This window comes from Drosophila willistoni, assembly GCF_018902025.1.
Source record: "Drosophila willistoni isolate 14030-0811.24 chromosome 2R unlocalized genomic scaffold, UCI_dwil_1.1 Seg200, whole genome shotgun sequence".
NCBI classification, from domain to species: Eukaryota; Metazoa; Arthropoda; class Insecta; order Diptera; family Drosophilidae; genus Drosophila; species Drosophila willistoni.
In genome coordinates, this window is record NW_025814051.1 from 4,472,460 (window position 1) to 4,490,614 (window position 18,155).

Genomic DNA, 18,155 nt, shown 5'->3' on the forward strand with positions numbered 1-18,155 from the left:
TATTTTAGATTTTATTGTAAACTTCAATTTATTTAACTTTTAAAATTAAATGCTAGGTAATATTTTGTATTCTCTTTCCCTTTGTAAAAATTCAAAGACTATAACCATTTTGTCTACGTACAAACAAAAATTTACTCAAACACACATTATTTTCATTAAAGTTCTAATGTTTTGTACAACTTTTATTGGCCCAACGCGCTGCCCTATTTAACATTTCTGTTGCCTACATTTTTGCTGACACAAAAATTTGCAAACTTTGCAAAACTGTTGCCTATTTTACGGCTGCAATGAACGATCATATTAATGAAGATATTACACAGAAAGAATAAGTTCTTCTCACTTTGATATGTGGAGTCTCAATTTAGTTTAATACTCATTTAGAAAAGGCCTGTCTGGTAAAATTTAATGAACTAACTTGTCAACCAAATAAAAGGAATTTAAAAAGCAAAGTCAAATCATATGTAAAATAAAAAGGTTTTATTACTATTGCATATAATGGTAATAGTCATGCTTAACTGGACAACTCTTTTGGTTTCCATGTCAAGGAAAGTATCAATAGGCATTCTGACCCATATACCCAACTAATGGAAGTTTTTTTTGTACAGAATTCTCGGTTGTTCAATGCGTCAACATTGATTTTGCAAAAGGCAGAATGGCAAACAAAAGTAGCATTTTGTTTGTTTAATTTAAATTCCTGCTTATTAAAAAACAAAAATTATCACCTTGGATGACTCCAGAGTAAAGAGTATAAAAGAGACCAAGGAGTTATTTAGAAATTCAGTATCAAAGAAAATGCCTGACTACACGGTCCTCACCATTGCATTGTTGGCCTGTCTGGTGGTTAACTCGACAAGCTACGACAAATATACGATCGAATTTTATCCAGGTGAGTAAAAGAGTTTGGCATTTTAATTAACCCTCTAATGCCCAAGAGTGTTTCAAGACACATATCGATAGTTTATAAAATCATTGATACTGACCATTTTTTAAACCATTTTGAAGTTAATTTATGTTAAAAAGTTTCAATTGTTTATTCCTAACTTTAATGAAATTCAAATTTTTCAAAATACATAGTTTGTGTTCATTGTTTGTTACATAATTTTATGACAATCGATAAAAAACTCACGAGCGTTAGAGGGTTAATTATATCAGCATTTATCTTTCATAGGCAATCGGAATAATGTGACCATGAATACAGAACCATTTATGAAAATTAACGATAGTTATTATTACTTTGGCATGCATGCAGTCAATTGGTATGTGGCCTATGAGAAATGTCGTGTATTGAAATCAGAACTGGTTACATTCGAGACGGCGGAGGAGTTTGAAGCCATTGTCAACTATCTAACGGTTCGTGGCGAGAAACGTGATTTTTGGACCTCCGGAAATGATTTAGGATTCGAAGGATTATTCAATTGGTTCACAACTGGGCAGGGTATAACCATTTCCAAATGGGCTCCCAGGCAACCTGACAATTATCAAGGAAAAGAAAATTGTATGCATATGGGATATGTCTGGCCGGACTCAACCGAATACCAATTGAACGATCGCCCTTGTACCGACTATTTCATTCCCTACATATGCGAGGCACCAGCACAGGAAACAATTTCGTTGGTTGTGTGGAAATGATCATGAATCAAAACTTGTCACCTGATCGTTTTCTTTTTTACAGAATTTTCTTCATATCTATCAATATATATTTTAAATTTCAATAAAACTTTCAAATTTGGCATGAGAAAATTACAACCATTTAAACATTTTTTTTTTAAATATCTTATCTTAATTTTGACAATGTAGTACAGTATGCAAGTGCCAATAACCGAATAAATGAAGTAAGTCGTCTCGCCGACTTAGATATACCATACACCAGTAAAGCAAATATTTCAACTTTATTAAACAAATGCATTTTCACATGCTTTTTACAGGCATATCTTAGTATCTCGCTCACTCACACTTAGTATCTCGCTCATGCATAAGGTAAAAATACGGGAGATAATCAAGTTTTTCAAATTACGGGGGCGGAAAAGGGCGTGGCAAAATTTTTACACATACAAAATGTGTGCATTTACTAAGCGAATATACATACCAAATATGGTGTCTCTAGCTGGAATAGTTTTTGGGATAAACGCTTTTTTTAAATTGCGGGGGCGGAAAGGGGCGTGGCAAAAATTTGAAATAAACTTGATCACTCTACATACTATACGAGTCTACATAAAAAATTTGGTGGCTCTAGCTCTTACAGTCTCCGAGATCTAGGTGTTCATACGGACAGACGGACAGACGGACATGGCTAGATCGACACGGTTGTTGATCCTGATCAAGAATATATATACTTTGTGGGGTCGGAGATGCTTCCTTCTGCCTGTTACATACATTTTGGCGACTTTAATATACCATTTCACCCTATGGGTGTATGGTATAAAAAGACAATAAATTTTAAATTAAATATATTTTTCACTTCACTGATTTTAATCAATATCTCTGTACCTCAGTTGTAAAAATGTTTCTTGAATGATTTGTACATTAAAGTAAAGAAACACCGAAACATTTTTCAACAGAAAAAGAATCGAATTGATTGTGAAAATAAAAAAAAAACTTTGTGTACACAAAACAAAAAAATCGAGGTAAGTACAAGCATTCTTTTTTAAAAGATAAGGGCAACAAATACAATTGTGCAAAAACCCCTTAAATATGTCGTTCCGTCCTCTATTCTAATTCACCGTTGTACATTGGTCCAGAAGCCTTTTTTTTTTTTGCTTTGTTATAAAGTGCAATTGAATTATTTCGGGCATACCTTCAAAACTTTTTAGAGTTTTGCACAAAGTTCGAGCAATTTTGTCACACTGTGTACAGTGTGTAATTGAAATTCTTTCTTATTCGTAAATATTTAAGTTAATTATTTTTTTCAAAAAGAATGACTTATTTAATTTAATATAATATTTAATAATAATATTTTATTTATATGCGGGGGCGGTAGAGGGCGTGGCAAAAATTTGAACAGACTCGATAACTGTACATACTACATACCAAATTTGGTGACTAGAGTCTTATAGTTTCAAAGATCTATGTAGGTGTTAATACGGACGCACGGGCATGGCTAAATCGTCTCGGCTGTTGATGCTGATCAAGAATATATATACTTTATGGGGTCGTTCTGCCTGTTACATACATTTTGGCGACTTTAATTTACCATTTCACCCTATTGGTGTATGGTATAAAAATGACTTTTGTCAATGGCATCCTTATTTTCTAGGCAAAGTGTGATAAATATAATATTTCTGTGTTTGCTTTACCTATTAATGACTGTAAGAAAACGTTCATAGGAAAGATCGGTCGGTAATATATCCCAGTGTAATGAAGCTGTTAATGAATATGCTAAATCTCATCAATATCGGATAACTAATCATATACATAGCTGTCATATAACATATACATTCATTCTTTTTACATTATTAATGAGCCAAACATAAAAGTTATTTTTGAAATTTCGGACAGCAAACCAGAAGTTCAATTAACTAACCTTTTATTACAATAATAACTACAATTGCGCTATCGATCGATTATCATTTTTACAAATGTATATACACAATACCAATTTGATCTAATATATAAACGCATACATAAGCTTCTTAGTTGCCCAATGTGTTGAAATTCATCATAGCAAAAGCATCACGACAAATAAAAATCGAATTTCTTTTGTTATAATGTGTATCATTGAAATACCTTTTTAATAGTAGACAGGTAATTCATTTTTTTTTGCAAACGGGTGTTGTCACCTCAGATGACTGATATCCAATCGACATCGAAATGATTGTGTTATCAATTTAGATTTAGAGTATAAAAGACACCATGGCAGTTTGTGAGAAATACAGTATCAGAGAAAAATGCTTAAACACACAGTCCTCACCATTGCATTGTTGGCCTGCCTGGTTGTAAACTCCACAAGCTACGACAAATATGCGATCAATTTTTATCCCGGTGAGTAATATTAAATAGAAGGAAAGGATAATAGTACCTAGTAGCTTCGTAATTAAAGTCATAATATCAATATGTCTTCTTAGGAAATCGAAACGATGAGCCTGCGAATACAGAACCTTTTATCAAGATTAACGATGGCTATTATTACTTTGGCATGGATGGATCCAATTGGTACGTGGCTTATGAGAAATGTCGTGCATTAAAGTCGGAATTGGTAACATTCGATACGGCGGAGGAGTTCGAAGCCATTGCCAACTATTTAAAAGCTCGTGGCGACAAAAATAGTTATTGGACATCGGGCAATGATTTGGGACGGGAGGGCACATACAATTGGTTCACCACTGGACAAAAATTCACCATCTCTAAATGGGCTCCTGGCCAACCTGACAATTATAAAGGACTCGAACATTGTATTCATATGGGTTATATTTGGAAATCCTCAACTGATTTTGAATTGGACGATCGTCCATGTTCCAATGACAAGAATAGTCTCTTCCACTACATATGCGAGGCACCTCAACAGGAAACAATCTCGTTGGTTGTGTGGAAATAATTGACTGGTGGTATCTTTCTTTATATACATATGTACACTAATTTTCCAGAAAAATTTTCTAATAATATGTATTTTCGTTTTCAAATAAATCAAGAAAAGATTATAATATTTCTTTTACAAAAATAATATATCAATGCCGGAATCAAAAGGAAAGTTTTAAAATTTTTCTATTTGATTTGTTCCCAAAATTATTCTTTAAATAAGATGACAATCAAGTTAGTGTTCGAAAATGAAACTTAATACTGCCATTGTGAAAGTACAAAATTCGTAGCCTATAGAAGACAATGAAATCGATTTAAATGCAAGGACTGGAAGGAATAAATCGTCTTTCCTCTTTTTAGACAGAGAAAATATTGATATACAAAACCTATAAATGATAAACATTCGTTTTTAAAAATACTAGGTATATATTATTTCAGTTGCCCGAATAGACAGCTTAAGACAATCAACAAATTTTTGTAATCTGCTAGACAAAACATGTTGCCTACTTTTCGGCATGATGACCAATATAATTGCTTCGCATTAAAAAGTCCAAAGCAGTATATACAAGCCTACATGCAAAATTTCAGCTCTGTAGCTCTTACGGTCTAGGAGGAGTTTGCGTTGATCCAGACGGACGGACGGACGGACGGACATGGCGATTTGAACTCGTCTCGTCATGCTGATCAAGAATATACATATATACTTTATATGATCAGAGCGTCCATGCGTCCATCATGCGTCCTTCTATGCGTTGCACACTTTTGACCAAAATTAATATACCCTTTTTGCAAGGGTATAAAAAGGTAAAGAAAGAACTATGTAGTCTGTTTTGTTAAATTTAATCTATTTTTGTTAATGACCGACTTACAAATTGTTTTCAGCAATTGAAAATGCAAATAAGGGACTGTTACATAGGTCATTTAGATGAACGATGTCGAATTGTTATCAGCAAATGTTTGAAGTATATAAGAATAAGAAAGTTAGAATGTAATTCAGTATCAAAGAAAATGCTTAGAGACACCGTCTTAACTCTCGCAATGTTGGCAAGCTCATTGGCAAGCTCCATGGCTTACGACAAATATACAACGAATTTTTATACCGGTAAGTGAAAAAATTAGAAAAAAAAAACACTTCAGAGTTTCTGTCTAAGGAATTGCAGTGGTTTGTTAAAACCTTATAAATTCTATATATATTTTTGACCCTAAATGTTATTTTACATAGGAAATCATGATAATGTGGCCCTTAAATCGGACCCATTTATTAACATCAACAATCGATATTACTACTTCGGAACCGATCCACAGAATTGGTATGTTGCCTATGAGAAGTGTCGTGCATTAAGCTCGGAATTAGTAACATTCGATTCCTTGGAAGAGTTTGAAGCGATTGCTAAGTATTTAAAGGCTCGTGGCGACAGAAATGAGTATTGGACATCTGGCAATGATCTGGGACGTGAAGGCACATACAATTGGTTTAGCACTGGCAAGCAATTAAGCATCTCAAAATGGGCTCCTAACCAACCCGATAACTCAGCAGGACGTGAGAATTGTATACATATGGGTTATATCTATACATACTCAAAAGATTTCGAATTGAACGATCGTCCATGTGAAAGCTTATTCCGTTACATATGCGAGGCACCAGAACCAGAAACAATTTCAATAGTTGTGTGGAAATGATCGTTCAATCGGAAGCAATATAAACATTTATAGCCGAGTTAAATGACTTTTAATTTTTTATCTTTGATCAATTCTTGCTTCAATAAAAATTTAATTTTGGCACAATAAAATTAGCAAATTACAAAGGTTTTTTAGTTTGATTCAATAGCAATTTATGTGGTTGAAAAAAGGCAAAGACATTTTTATACATATTAAATTGTATCACTTCTTACGAGAATTTTTAGAATTTGTAAATGCTTAAAAAAATGTTTTGCAATGTACCACCTGAAGTATACTTAAGACAATTTAAAAATATAGCACATATTGAAGAAAATACTATACTAGCCTAAACATAAGATTGACGAACGACGATTTTACAATGGATCATTTATAACTGCAGGGCCTCACCTTTATTTTGTTTATGTTTCTTTTCAACTTTGACTTATCAGTTGTCAAAAAAATATTTCTTCAAACAATCGGCACTGAATTAACGAATAAGCGAGTCCTCTTTTTCAAACATTGTAACTCAAAATCCACTTTAAAAATGTATAGCAAATTTTCACTTGTTCTTTATTAATCGATAGATAATCAGCGTCTTTTTATTTGCTTAAAAAATAGTTTAGTTTTTTTCTTGTAGTTTGGTTAGCTCACATTGATAATACTTACAGCCCGGTTGTATGCCTTTACTCCTTACGGTGCGGTAAGGTTGCCTTGCTCCGGGATCAATTTTACCATACATTGTTCTATCCATTATGTTTAATTTTTCGATTCACTTAGTCACTCCACTCACTCACTAGGAACTAATAAACAACCAAACGGAAAAAAAGCAAATCGTCTGATTTATGTAAAAGTTTTTGTTGCTCATGTGTGTGTAGTTTGTTGTTGGTTGTTGTTGCTTTTTCATTTCATTTGAATTATTTATAAGCGCATTTTTATTTTTGGCCTTTCGGGACCCGTCGACGGATTTGTCGTTTTGTTTGCGTTGAGTTTTGCCTGTCAGTTGTTTGTCTGTCCGTTTGTCAGTTTGTCCATTTGTCTACGTATCTGTCTAGAAAACTTTGCCCCAGTCACAAAATTATTGCAGAGTTTGTTTTAATATCTCCCGCCCCCAAGAGTCCATTTTGACTTAATGTTTAAAGTCTATTATCTATTAAATTTCGTTGAGGCCTTAGCCAGAGATTTTGATTGCCTCAAAAACTGACAAAATTCGTTCCCAAAAGTTGATCGAGGGTGTTCGGAGGGGCTCAGATCAGATCTAATAGGATTAGTTTAAAAAGTTCTGCTGTCGCCGCGAGGAGGAGGGGTAAAAAATAAAGAAAATAGTGATTCTTGTAACAAAAGTGAGCAAGATTAGCAACAGCAACAAGTTTGATTAAGAGTTAAAGAGTTGTAAACTGCAACTACTATTCAACACAAAATTTAAAAACAAACAAAAAAGACACAAGTTGAACAAGAATTTTGATTTAAATTTAAACAATTAACAAAATTAAGATTTAAAAGAAATCAATGTTTAAAAATTGTATATACAATTGCCTCTCTTAGCTAACAAGGGAGAATCACAATTGTTTGCTATGTAAATAACAAACAAAAATGTTAATAAGCTTAGTTCTTAGAAAACCAAATTGAATGGCAATTTGTATTGGGGAATTCCACAAAAAATGATCCTATTTAACCTTTTAAATTTCTTTATATATATACATAAACAGGAATATAGGTGGGTATATGCTCGAGTAACCTTGAAGAGACATATATAAAAGAATCGAAAATCGAAAGCTTTCAATTCAGTAACGAATAAAATGCTAAAGAATATTGTTTGCTGGTTATTCTTAGTGGGCAGTCTACAATTAGGACTGGCCCATCTCAATGAAAAGTATACAATCGATATTTATGCTGGTAAGTTGAATATTTACTCTGATATTATGACTTAATCTACAATATATCATATAACGATTAGGAAATCTGAATAATTTAACCATCAAATCGGAACCTTTTATCAAGATTAACGATGGTTATTATTACTTTGGCATGGACGGAGTTAATTGGTATGTGGCCTATGAGAAATGTCGTGCATTGAACTCGGAATTGGTAACATTCGAGACATTACAAGAATTTGAAGCGGTTGCCAATTATCTAAAGGCACGTGATCATAAATTTAACTACTGGACATCGGGCAATGATTTGGGATTGGAGGGATCCTACAATTGGTTCACCTCTGGACAGAGTATAACCATTCCAAAATGGGCTCCCAAGCAACCCGACAATAGTGGCGGCCGCGAGCATTGTATACATTTGGGTTATATTTGGGGATACTCCACCGATTTCGAATTGAACGATCGACCCTGTGCCAATGATCAGAATAGTCTCTTCCGTTATATATGCGAAGCACCCGAACCTGAAACAATTTCGATTGTTGTATGGAAATGATACCATGTTAAGGTATTGATAAAAATAAATCTAAATTTCTGAATGATCTGTAATCCAATTGGGCAAATCAAAATGGGGAAAATAATAGCTAATGTTTTGAACGTCTACAAACAAGATTAAATCTCATAAATCAGAAGATCTAATGATTATTTAAATCTACCTACAATCGGCAGTGGGCAGATGATCCATGGAAACCGGCATGAAAAATTTACGATCACCACAGATAGATAGACAGACGGCGAAAAGTGCATAGACCGGGAGGTTAGATCATGTTGATCCACAAATGGAACCATAAACACAGATTTATGGAATCATAAATAAAATTAAAAAATACCAAAGTGAATCTGCAGTCGGCGGATTTGTTTATAACAAAACTAACGACACATTGAAAAAGGTAAAAAATAATAAACATAAATTATTTAGAAACTAAAAAAAAAACAACAACAAAAAACCAAAAAAAAATAGAGGAACAAGAAATTAAGAAAACAAAAAGAAAACCAAAAATCAGTGGCAGGGGAAGGGAAGGGAATCAAGGTTGCCAAATTACGTCAACACCCATGGATCGGTAACCAAAAATAGAGCAAAGATCTGGCAAATCAAACGCGACGTTTTTCGTCGTAGGGAAAATTAATTGAAAATGCTGCAACATTTCCGCAGCGTCTTGCCAAAAAACAAAAAAACAAAATGAAATGCAAAAGTTAAGGGAACAAAAAAAAAATTGAAACCAGCTAAACTCACTTTCGTTCCAGGTCTTGGGTAAACAATCGAGAGGATCCCCACAGCTACGATCAGTGACTATGCTTAGCCCCACATACCCCTTTGGGGTCTATATAGAAGATGACGTCGGGCAAGCAAGCAACCGACGACTGGCAATTGTTTGTTGCCCAGGTTTTCTATATTTAAAAGTCAAAGGCACGATTTTTAGTGAATTTTTTTCCCAATACCCTGTAGCAACATAGTGAAAGGGTGTATTCAATGACTCTAAGAGATTGACTGGAATTAATATCGGATCCTCAGAGAACTTATGCCCCACAGTGGCCAGTCAAATCACACTATTCCCACACAATAGCGTATTTCCAAGTCGGTGCTTCCACTAACTGAATTAAGGTATTTAATTTTCTATATATATATATTTCTTTTTCTTCTTTAACGGGGAAAGGAAATTCCAAGAGTTCGCCGTCGAGAGATTGCCGATCTCTATATAAATATTTTATTAGTAAGTAGATAAAATGTGTGTGAATGCGAATGTTGACCTTGCCGAAAGGCGCCTAAGGTGAAAAACGCAATGCGTGAAAAGCTACAAAAAAAAACACACACACATTTTCTTTTTTCATGAGTGGGTGATCTATGCTGTGTTTTTATGACCTTTGTGCCCAGCAAGGTTTATTGGCTATATAAACTTGGCCAGTTTATGTTGTTGTTGTTGTTGTTGTAAGAACAAAAGTTAAAAAGAGTAAAGAAGAGTTCTTAGCAATATCAGCATTGAGTATTGATAAGATAAACGGGAAGCGCTAGTAACAGCAAACACTAAAGAAAACTACAAAAAATTATGCTTAAAAATGGATAAAGTATTAAAATAATTTGGAATATACTCCGAATTTAAATAAAGTCATCAATCATGACAAACATCAAAGACTTTTATTTAATTTCTTTTACGAAATTAGCGTATTTCGAATGGGTTCTCTTTCTATATCATACTTTTCATCCATCTATGATCGATCCGATACATTTTGTTTAAATTTGCACACATAAAACAGTGCTAATAGCTTCAAAAATTAAATCTCTCTGGTGAATATACATAACTTCAGCAACAAAATGAAGACATTTCGAAACGATTTCCCTATATAGTTAAACCAAGAAAAGATCATAACTATTACATTTTTGATGTCGATTAACAATTATAATACACATAGTGTATAATTCAAAAGAGATCATATAGTTTACAGACAAAGATCTCTAAATTAGAAAACAAATAGATATCTGCTATTTGTAATTTAAAACTTCAATATGAAGACAATGTAAGTTTCTATAAAAAGATCTTCATTTGAATGAAAATACTTATAAGAATATTAGGCTATATTTCAAAATCTATTGATAATTTCTATGATTTTTATAGCCTCACACTCAATGCTCCCAATCGACAAGCATCATGAACAAGAAATAACAAAAAATACAGAAAAATAGAAAACAACGCACACTAATTGAAATTTTATGAATTGGAGATAAGAATCATTGAATTGTTGTTGATATTTCTTTATTTTTTTGAAGAACCTGCTATACCAGCAGCAATCGACAACTTAAAACCTAACGATGAACTCATTGGACTAAACATATACACACACACACACACACAGATGGAGAGTGAGAGACGACATCAAAATGGGAATAAAGGAGATGGATGAGAGCGATTGGGAACTGTTCGAGGTGCTAACTAAAGCTTAAAACGAAATTGAGAAGAATTACTAACGAAATTTGTTGCACAAATATTAAAATGAGAAAATCGAGAAAAGTCAACGGAAGTGTGTGACAGCAAATGATGAGCATCCGTGAGATTCAATCGGATGGGATGCATATAGATACAGAGTGAGAGATATAGATCCAAGGAGGGTCAAACAATGGAGACAGCTGTTTGTCATAAACAAATGGCAACCACTGCATCGCATTTGGAGAGAGAGAGAGAGAGAGAGAGGGAGAAAGAGACCCAATTTTGGTTCTACATTCAATACAATACACCGAATTTAAAGTACTCTGTTTGGTCTATACTACATTATCAATTAATTATTTTTGGGTTTAACATTTTAATGGTGAGTAGAGTATCTACATATGTATATAGAGTATAAAAAAGTATGAAAAATGATGTAGTGGATTACAGTTACAAAATGTCAGTTCCAATATGGCGGATTTCAAAATGGCGGTTAAATTTAACAAAAATAATACAAAATGGCGAAAATTCAATGAAAAACCATGCAGTTTTCTTGAAATTCCTTAGAATAGCAAATAGCTGCAAGCAAATTTTCACTTTTTTTAAACAAATGGAAGAATTATCCGTCATTTCATTTTAATTATTCAATGAAATGCTAGGTAAAACAACGTCGTCTACATAGATGAATTTCTAACTCTACAAAAAAAACATATTTTTGATTAAATAGTGGAAAAGCTTTATCCATAATTGTTATTGTAATTGCTACCGTTTATCTATATAAAAAGAGGTACCTGTTGGTCCAGCAATTTTTTGATATGCCCGTTTCTTAAACTCATAGATATAGGGTAGAAATGCTTGTTTTTTTCGTTGCTCTTGGGTGGGCCATGTAATGGACATAAGTGCACTTTATTCCATGATAGAGGGGAAAACTATTGATATACATATGTATGTATTTGTGTATTTTGTAAGCACTTTGTCAGGGGCATTCGAATATACAGGAATTTCGTAACTTGAGTTGCATTTAATTGGTTTTCAGTCATAATTCTCGAAATGTTTTAATGGGGCTCCCCCCACTATTGCTGCCCCCCACGACAACATCGGCAAACAATTTTAATTGGTTGCCATTGGTTACCATTTTCCATTTCCCAACGCCCACACACACACACACATGATGTCTTTCGATCTTCTTGGCTATAATCCCCGTTTGTCCTCATTTATCAAAATTAGTTCCATAATTAGTTTAAACAAAATACAAACATAGACAGAAGTATATTTGCTTAAATAAGATTTGCAGAGATATTTAGTGGCATCTTAACTAAGTGACACAAATCATTAATTTCATCTCATTTTATCTCCTCTGATCGCATCTTCATATTTATCTCTGGCTACTGTGGATATTCTTAAAATAATCTTTATTTGTTAAATTCTTTAAATCTTTTATCTTGTATACATTTTGTTTCTTTTTTTGTTTGATGTCAGCTAAGTAAATAATTTTCCCACGCTTTTTTATAGGCCGCAAAAAATTATTTTTCATGAGCTTTTCTTTTTTTATCTCGTAGATTGCAACAACAACAACAACTTTTTTTATTATATTTACTTTTTTTCTGTTTTGTTTTGCTTGACGCACTCTTCACTGCACTTTGACAGTATGTTGTCTCATATTTTTTTTTTTGTTTATTATTATTTTTAAAATATCAACGGCGCTTTCGCGTTTTCCGCGCGTCTAAGTAAAAGCGTCGCAAACGACTGAAAAATTCAATGAAATCCCCAAAGTAAAAAAAATCAAATGGGCTCCACATTAGATGGCAACATTTTCTCTTGTCTATTTGGTCTCTCTCTTTTTTAGCGCTCTCAAAGTATAATGCTCTCTCTTACTCGCTGTCTCAAACAAGAAAGACACATGTGTATGTATGTTTTTAATTAGAGAGTATATACTAAAATTGTTGATACCCTTTAAAAATGAAAGACGAAAATTAATCCTAAAAAAAGTAACTAATAGGACTTTTTTGAAATCCAAAATAAATTTCTTCATTTCTTGTTCTTCAAAATCTAAATAAGTAAATAATATAATTTTTTTACGTATAAGTTTATTCAAAATCTAATGACAAATATATTATACATGACACTACAAAAACACAAGACAATATCATTATATTTAAAATATTTTTCTAAAATACTAAACTATTATTTTTATAATTTATCAGTTTTGGAGCCCAACTTCAAAATCTGTAAGTATTTTAGACATTTTCAAGTATTAAACTCTTTTCACACATAAAGAAAAATTTAAAAAGAATTGTTGTACATCGTTGTGTAACAAATTAAAAAAATCTCAAGTATTTTGATTTTTTCAGTTTTATAGTTTAAAAGGATAAAGTTTCGAAATTTTTTAAAAACCTGCAGCACTTTGATTTTTGACACTCGTCTTTTAAAGACCTTTGTCACCTAGCCTAGCTTTTAAGAATATGTAATATGTCTGTTTCAAATCTTTATTTTTGAGGCAACGCACCAAAGAATAATGTAATATTTCATTTTAAGTATATAAATTGTCCTGAAATCTTTATATGTTTAATTGTAATTTTAAACATTTGAACAGATTTTATGGATAGCAAACGTTAAGCAAATGCGAAATTTTCGAAGCAAATAAAAAATGGTTTCACTAGTATTCGCGGCTGCGAAATGAAAGTGAAATGAGTGAAAGTTCAATAGAAAATGTATTTATTTACTTTATATCATTTCATTGATAGATCCCAATACACCCTACCAGTTCCCAATGGACACATGGTATAGAAAGAGAGTAAGATCGAGAGAACTTGTGGAGCTTGTGATCTCTCTTCTTTACTCTTCTTTTGTAGCGTAATCGGCTGCTATGAAAGTTGTTATTCAGTTTTGTTTTCCGCGGTGAAATATCGCACATCCAACGCAGTCAAACCGCAAGAGAAGTGGGTGGAGAAACATAAACACATAAAGAAAAGGGAATTGGAGAGAAACAAACAACAAATTGTCAAAGGCTTTCTGTGTGGTGGGAACAGTAAGTCTATAAGCAACAGTGGGAACAGTGAACAAAAATTGTACACAAAAAAAGTAACAAAACAAAAAGTGAGTCATTTCTACGAGAATCGAAATATACTTATGAATGCTCAAGAGTGTATGTGTAGCTAACGATCTCAAATATTGTAGTTAGGTACAGTACGTATAGCTGATAGAGAATTCTATGAAAGTGATAAGAATTAGCAATACAATGAGGAACCGCAAAGCACTTAACTGGAATTAAAATAGAAATCCAAAGTAATAAATTATTCTATATTGTAATTATAAATGGGAAAGTACTGGAATAAAGTTATAATCCCTAAAGATTTCTCAAGAAATTCCTAAAAAATTGCTTCACAGTAATTTTAGTCCCTAAAGAGTCCGCAAAAAATTCCTTACATATTTCAATGCGAATTTAAAAAAAATTCATTCATACACATGTAATTTTTTCCAGAAATTAAATGTCCTTATTAAAACTCAAAACTCCATTTTCCATTTTTATTTTTTCTTGTTCATACTATGTTTTTTTGAAGATCGAACAACGAAAGTTTCAATCTGCCCTTTAGCCTTTAATTAATTCGTGTTCAAGCTGAATAAGATTTTAATTTCTCATTATAAGATCGATTAGGTAGTGAAAACTATTTAGAACAATATTACATAAGTAATTCACTATTCTGGAAAATGTTGTTAGAAATATCGACTACAATTTAATTATCCCCATCTTATTAAAACAAAATCATATCTGTTATTTGCTTTTGAGATTTGATCTCCGATCCGTGACCAACAATAAATAGAGCATTTTCTTTTTATATTGTGGATAACTAGTTGAAGTGCCAGTCGGAAACCAAAACGACAATGACACTTAAAAGCCGCAGACATAACTCTCACTCAAAAGCAACTTCAACGTCAACTGCAACTCAAGCTCAATTGAGAAGAACAAGCTTCAGTTCAGACTCTAGGCTTTAAGTTGCAGGCAGACATGCAACACACGCAACTGTCAAGTGGGCAGAGCCATCAATAAAGTGGGCACTCACTAATGGCAGCAAAAGGAGGCAACTCCGTCCGACGTGTGCGTGGGCTATATATATGTACCTATACATACATATTTACTATGTACTTTCGAAAACTCATTCATAAAATATGTTTGATAGTGGAACCACTGTGCGTGGGTGACAGCGGGCATCAGCTGAGCTTTCAGAGCGGTGAGGGCGGAGGGAGTTGTATATGCGTTTGCGATTGTGACCTGGCCTTTAGTCATTTCTTAAGAATGTCTGACAAGTCAGAATGCAACTTACATTTTTTATCAAATCAAAAAAAAAACGACGTTCAGAACAAGCGCAACAAGCAGTAAACAGCCAAAGAATTGTGTCATAAAGTGGGTAAAAGATGAAGCAAAGAGCAAAAAGGCAAACAGAAGATACGTATAAGTGATAAAGATGCAAACGTGACACGAAAACTGAATACAAAAGACACTGATAAGAATCGATTTTGGAATTTCTCAATAATCTAGCAGTATATCTAATCACAAACATTTACCCAAATTTATCAATTAAAGTCATTTTATTTAATTTACTACTGATAACTAAATTTAATTTAAAGATGTTTTAGGAACCAAAACTTTAATTAAACAAATGTTTTACTAAAATACAGAAAGTCAAACCAAAAATCGCATATTTTCTGCTATTTTTTAACTTTACAAAACTTTTTTAAATAGTAGAAACCAAAATTTTAAATTAATTGAGCTTTATATCAACTTTAAAGTCAATCAAAGTATTAGAAATGAAGATTTTATAAATAGTTTAGAAAATAAAACTCTATTTAATGATTTCCACACATTTTTAGTGAGCAAATTTACAAATAATTTTAATTTTTGAATATATCCATTCAGGGAGTTATTTCTATATCTACGTATAGAATATGTATATAAGTATCTATATTAAGCCCTATTAGGACTCAACTTGACTTTTGACTTTGTGTCCATTAATACTAAGGAAACAGCATCCTTTTATTTTTGCATATTTTCAAAGAAATCTTACAATAGAATAAAGTCTCACGGTCTCATCATTGTTCCTGAATTGAAATAGTGTGTGTCTGTGTGTGTGTGTTTTTTTTGTTAATGCTGATGATGACTAAAAGTCCGCGCAGATTCATGAGAGTCGGGTTAGTTTCACTCGCTCAGATCATTAACCAAATTCAGCAACATATTAAGCCCTATATCTGGACGGATGGTTCGCCACACCCTCACTTTTAATATGGCACAAAGTAAATGATTGCCGCAGATTTTGATTGCGTTACGTTTTTTAAATTTCCAAGAATGTGATATAAATCATAAAACTTATTTTATTTATCATGTTAACGGGCCGATGACCATCGTCACCATCAATGAAAGAATGAGCTAAGTCTTGCATTGCAATTCAAAAGATAATGATAAGAATCTTAATACGAAAACGAACATTAATCATTTAAATGATTCATTTTTCTCTTATTGGATGAAGCGTTGGGTAGTATTATTATTTTAAACTGAAGTGGAATGTTAACTTAATTCATATGGCCTAAATATATTTGACCTTGAGCGTTGGCGATACACCAAAAAAATTTAACAACCAAAAAAAAGTTGTTAATCTTGTTGTCGTCGGTGGTGTTATTGCTGTTGCTTTTGAGATAAATTTTGTAGTTAACTTACCTAAATCATCCATTTGATAAGAATTTCACTATTCACAATACAAACTCCAATTGGATGTGTGGCACAGATGACTTTTTCCCCAATAAGCAGGAACTCAAAACACACACGCACAAATATGTATTAATTTTTCTTTTTATGGGGTATGCCAAGAGGCGAAAATTTTAATTCCACGCAAACAGTTTTTCTTCGCCCACCGCCGTTGTTGCGCCGCGAGTTGCTGCGAAAATTTGTATTTAATTTAATTAAATTTTATTTGCAGACAAACGTAGACAGTGTAGAGGGGGTAAACCGGGGGTAGGGTTAAGTAGTCGAAGTCCAAGTGAGTATCAAGTTGGAGACGAGTTTTATATCGGAATGTTTCACTTTAATTTTAAAGCCGACGACCGTAAACAATTTCAAGAGTGACCGCATTCTGTTGAAACAACAGCAGTCCGCTTATCGGCTTAGTTATCGATTTACCGATATACCGCCAAATTCAAAAATACATATCTGGTTTACTTTAGTAAAGAAAAAATCTAATATTTGATATGTATGTATGTACGTTGATTAATATAATTATTCTGGTTTTTCAATTAATAATACAATGTTTTTTAACTTCTATTATCTTTTAGAATGGCAAAAAAGTTGGAAATGACACTCTTTGATCTCAATGATGACTCTCTAGATCTGATACTTAATCTTCTCCAACTCGATGAACTTCTGTCAATATATAACGAAATCAGTCCTCGTTTTAATGATGCAATTGAAAGACAATTTCACAGATTTCGTCATTATGATTTCTCAATGAGATTTCCTCCACGCCATGATGCTGGCAAACTACAAGCTCTCGGTCGGCATTTAATTAGTCTTCATATCAGTGTAGGCTATTCAATTGTTGAAAAAGATGTTATACCTATCCTTCGACCACTTTGTCAGGGCGCTGCCGAAACACAAAAACTACGTGCCCTAAAATTTGATCATGCTAGTTTTACCGCAGAATATGTAAGGACCGTTCAATTGGTAACCCCATTTTTACGAATTCTTGATATGAGTCATTGTGATGTCAGAGACCATATGATTGTTCGACTACTAGAAAATGCTAATATGCTTCAGCATTTAGTTATTCTCAATATTTACCAATTAACGGGTGAAAAGCATTTAAAACCGTATACAATGAGTAATCTTCCATGTTTGAAGTTAATTTGCATCATGTTTGTTGGTAATTTGCCTTACAAGCTAGAAGAATTAAGTATTCAATATCCACATTTGAGTTTTCTTGTCTATGATACTGTAGCTTGTAATGCTTTCAAAATATATGGTCCCCAGGTTAATATAGACATAAAGAACTTGTGGAATCATGAATATTTTAAAAACGATTGAACTTATAATTTTATGAGATGTTATTTCAATAAAATTAAATTAGTTTTTAAAAATATATTTCAACTTTTC

General features: G+C 32.8%; 6 protein-coding genes across 10 annotated transcripts in view; 5 read left to right on the top strand and 1 right to left on the bottom strand.

Moving 5' to 3' along the window:
- LOC6641519 (paxillin) overlaps positions 1-17,123 on the bottom strand; it is a 38,592-nt gene extending 21,469 nt beyond the window's left edge. Inside the window, exon 1 of one of the 2 annotated variants that reach the window (XM_023175528.1) lies at positions 16,728-17,123. In XM_023175528.1, coding sequence (XP_023031296.1) covers positions 16,728-16,740 — 13 coding nt within the window. In that variant the 5' untranslated portion in view covers positions 16,741-17,123. Of the gene's footprint in view, positions 1-6,837; positions 6,938-16,727 lie in introns of those variants that run through there. The other variant, XM_015178538.2, reaches the window with a different exon arrangement.
- Positions 793-1,686, top strand: LOC6641518 (C-type lectin 37Da). The gene is made up of 2 exons (XM_002064385.3): positions 793-886; positions 1,169-1,686. Exons 1-2 carry the CDS (start codon positions 793-795, stop codon positions 1,627-1,629), a joined length of 555 nt encoding a protein of 184 aa, XP_002064421.1. The 3' UTR covers positions 1,630-1,686.
- LOC6641522 (C-type lectin 37Da) lies at positions 3,885-4,556 on the top strand. The gene is made up of 2 exons (XM_002064384.3): positions 3,885-3,978; positions 4,062-4,556. The coding sequence occupies exons 1-2, from the start codon at positions 3,885-3,887 to the stop codon at positions 4,529-4,531; spliced, it is 564 nt and encodes a 187-aa protein (XP_002064420.1). The 3' UTR covers positions 4,532-4,556.
- LOC6641611 (C-type lectin 37Da) lies at positions 5,513-6,317 on the top strand. Its single transcript, XM_002064383.4, has 2 exons — positions 5,513-5,614; positions 5,735-6,317. Exons 1-2 carry the CDS (start codon positions 5,521-5,523, stop codon positions 6,190-6,192), a joined length of 552 nt encoding a protein of 183 aa, XP_002064419.3. The 5' UTR covers positions 5,513-5,520; the 3' UTR covers positions 6,193-6,317.
- LOC26529515 (C-type lectin 37Da) lies at positions 7,936-8,648 on the top strand. The gene is made up of 2 exons (XM_015178568.3): positions 7,936-8,064; positions 8,126-8,648. Exons 1-2 carry the CDS (start codon positions 7,968-7,970, stop codon positions 8,593-8,595), a joined length of 567 nt encoding a protein of 188 aa, XP_015034054.1. The 5' UTR covers positions 7,936-7,967; the 3' UTR covers positions 8,596-8,648.
- Positions 13,904-18,095, top strand: LOC6641779. 4 transcript variants are annotated; one of them, XM_047011015.1, is made up of 2 exons: positions 13,904-14,113; positions 17,339-18,095. In XM_047011015.1, the coding sequence occupies exon 2, from the start codon at positions 17,340-17,342 to the stop codon at positions 18,084-18,086; it is 747 nt and encodes a 248-aa protein (XP_046866971.1). In that variant the 5' UTR covers positions 13,904-14,113; position 17,339; the 3' UTR covers positions 18,087-18,095. The 4 variants fall into 4 exon arrangements, with proteins under 4 accessions (XP_046866971.1, XP_046866972.1, XP_046866973.1 ...); XM_047011016.1 differs by having other exon boundaries at positions 13,904-14,045; XM_047011017.1 differs by lacking the exon at positions 13,904-14,113 and adding an exon at positions 17,120-17,264.
- The last annotated feature ends 60 nt before the right edge of the window (positions 18,096-18,155 follow it).

Bases quoted from the DNA above. Each gene is read 5' to 3' on its own strand.
- LOC6641518 (XM_002064385.3), top strand. From the start codon at position 793: ATGCCTGACTACACGGTCCTCACCATTGCATTGTTGGCCTGTCTGGTG. The intron at 887-1,168 runs GTGAGTAAAAGA...TATCTTTCATAG, and splicing joins TACGATCGAATTTTATCCAG to GCAATCGGAATAATGTGACC.
- LOC6641522 (XM_002064384.3), top strand. From the start codon at position 3,885: ATGCTTAAACACACAGTCCTCACCATTGCATTGTTGGCCTGCCTGGTT. The intron at 3,979-4,061 runs GTGAGTAATATT...ATGTCTTCTTAG, and splicing joins TGCGATCAATTTTTATCCCG to GAAATCGAAACGATGAGCCT.
- LOC6641611 (XM_002064383.4), top strand. From the start codon at position 5,521: ATGCTTAGAGACACCGTCTTAACTCTCGCAATGTTGGCAAGCTCATTG. The intron at 5,615-5,734 runs GTAAGTGAAAAA...TATTTTACATAG, and splicing joins TACAACGAATTTTTATACCG to GAAATCATGATAATGTGGCC.
- LOC26529515 (XM_015178568.3), top strand. From the start codon at position 7,968: ATGCTAAAGAATATTGTTTGCTGGTTATTCTTAGTGGGCAGTCTACAA. The intron at 8,065-8,125 runs GTAAGTTGAATA...TATAACGATTAG, and splicing joins TACAATCGATATTTATGCTG to GAAATCTGAATAATTTAACC.
- LOC6641779 (XM_047011015.1), top strand. From the start codon at position 17,340: ATGGCAAAAAAGTTGGAAATGACACTCTTTGATCTCAATGATGACTCT.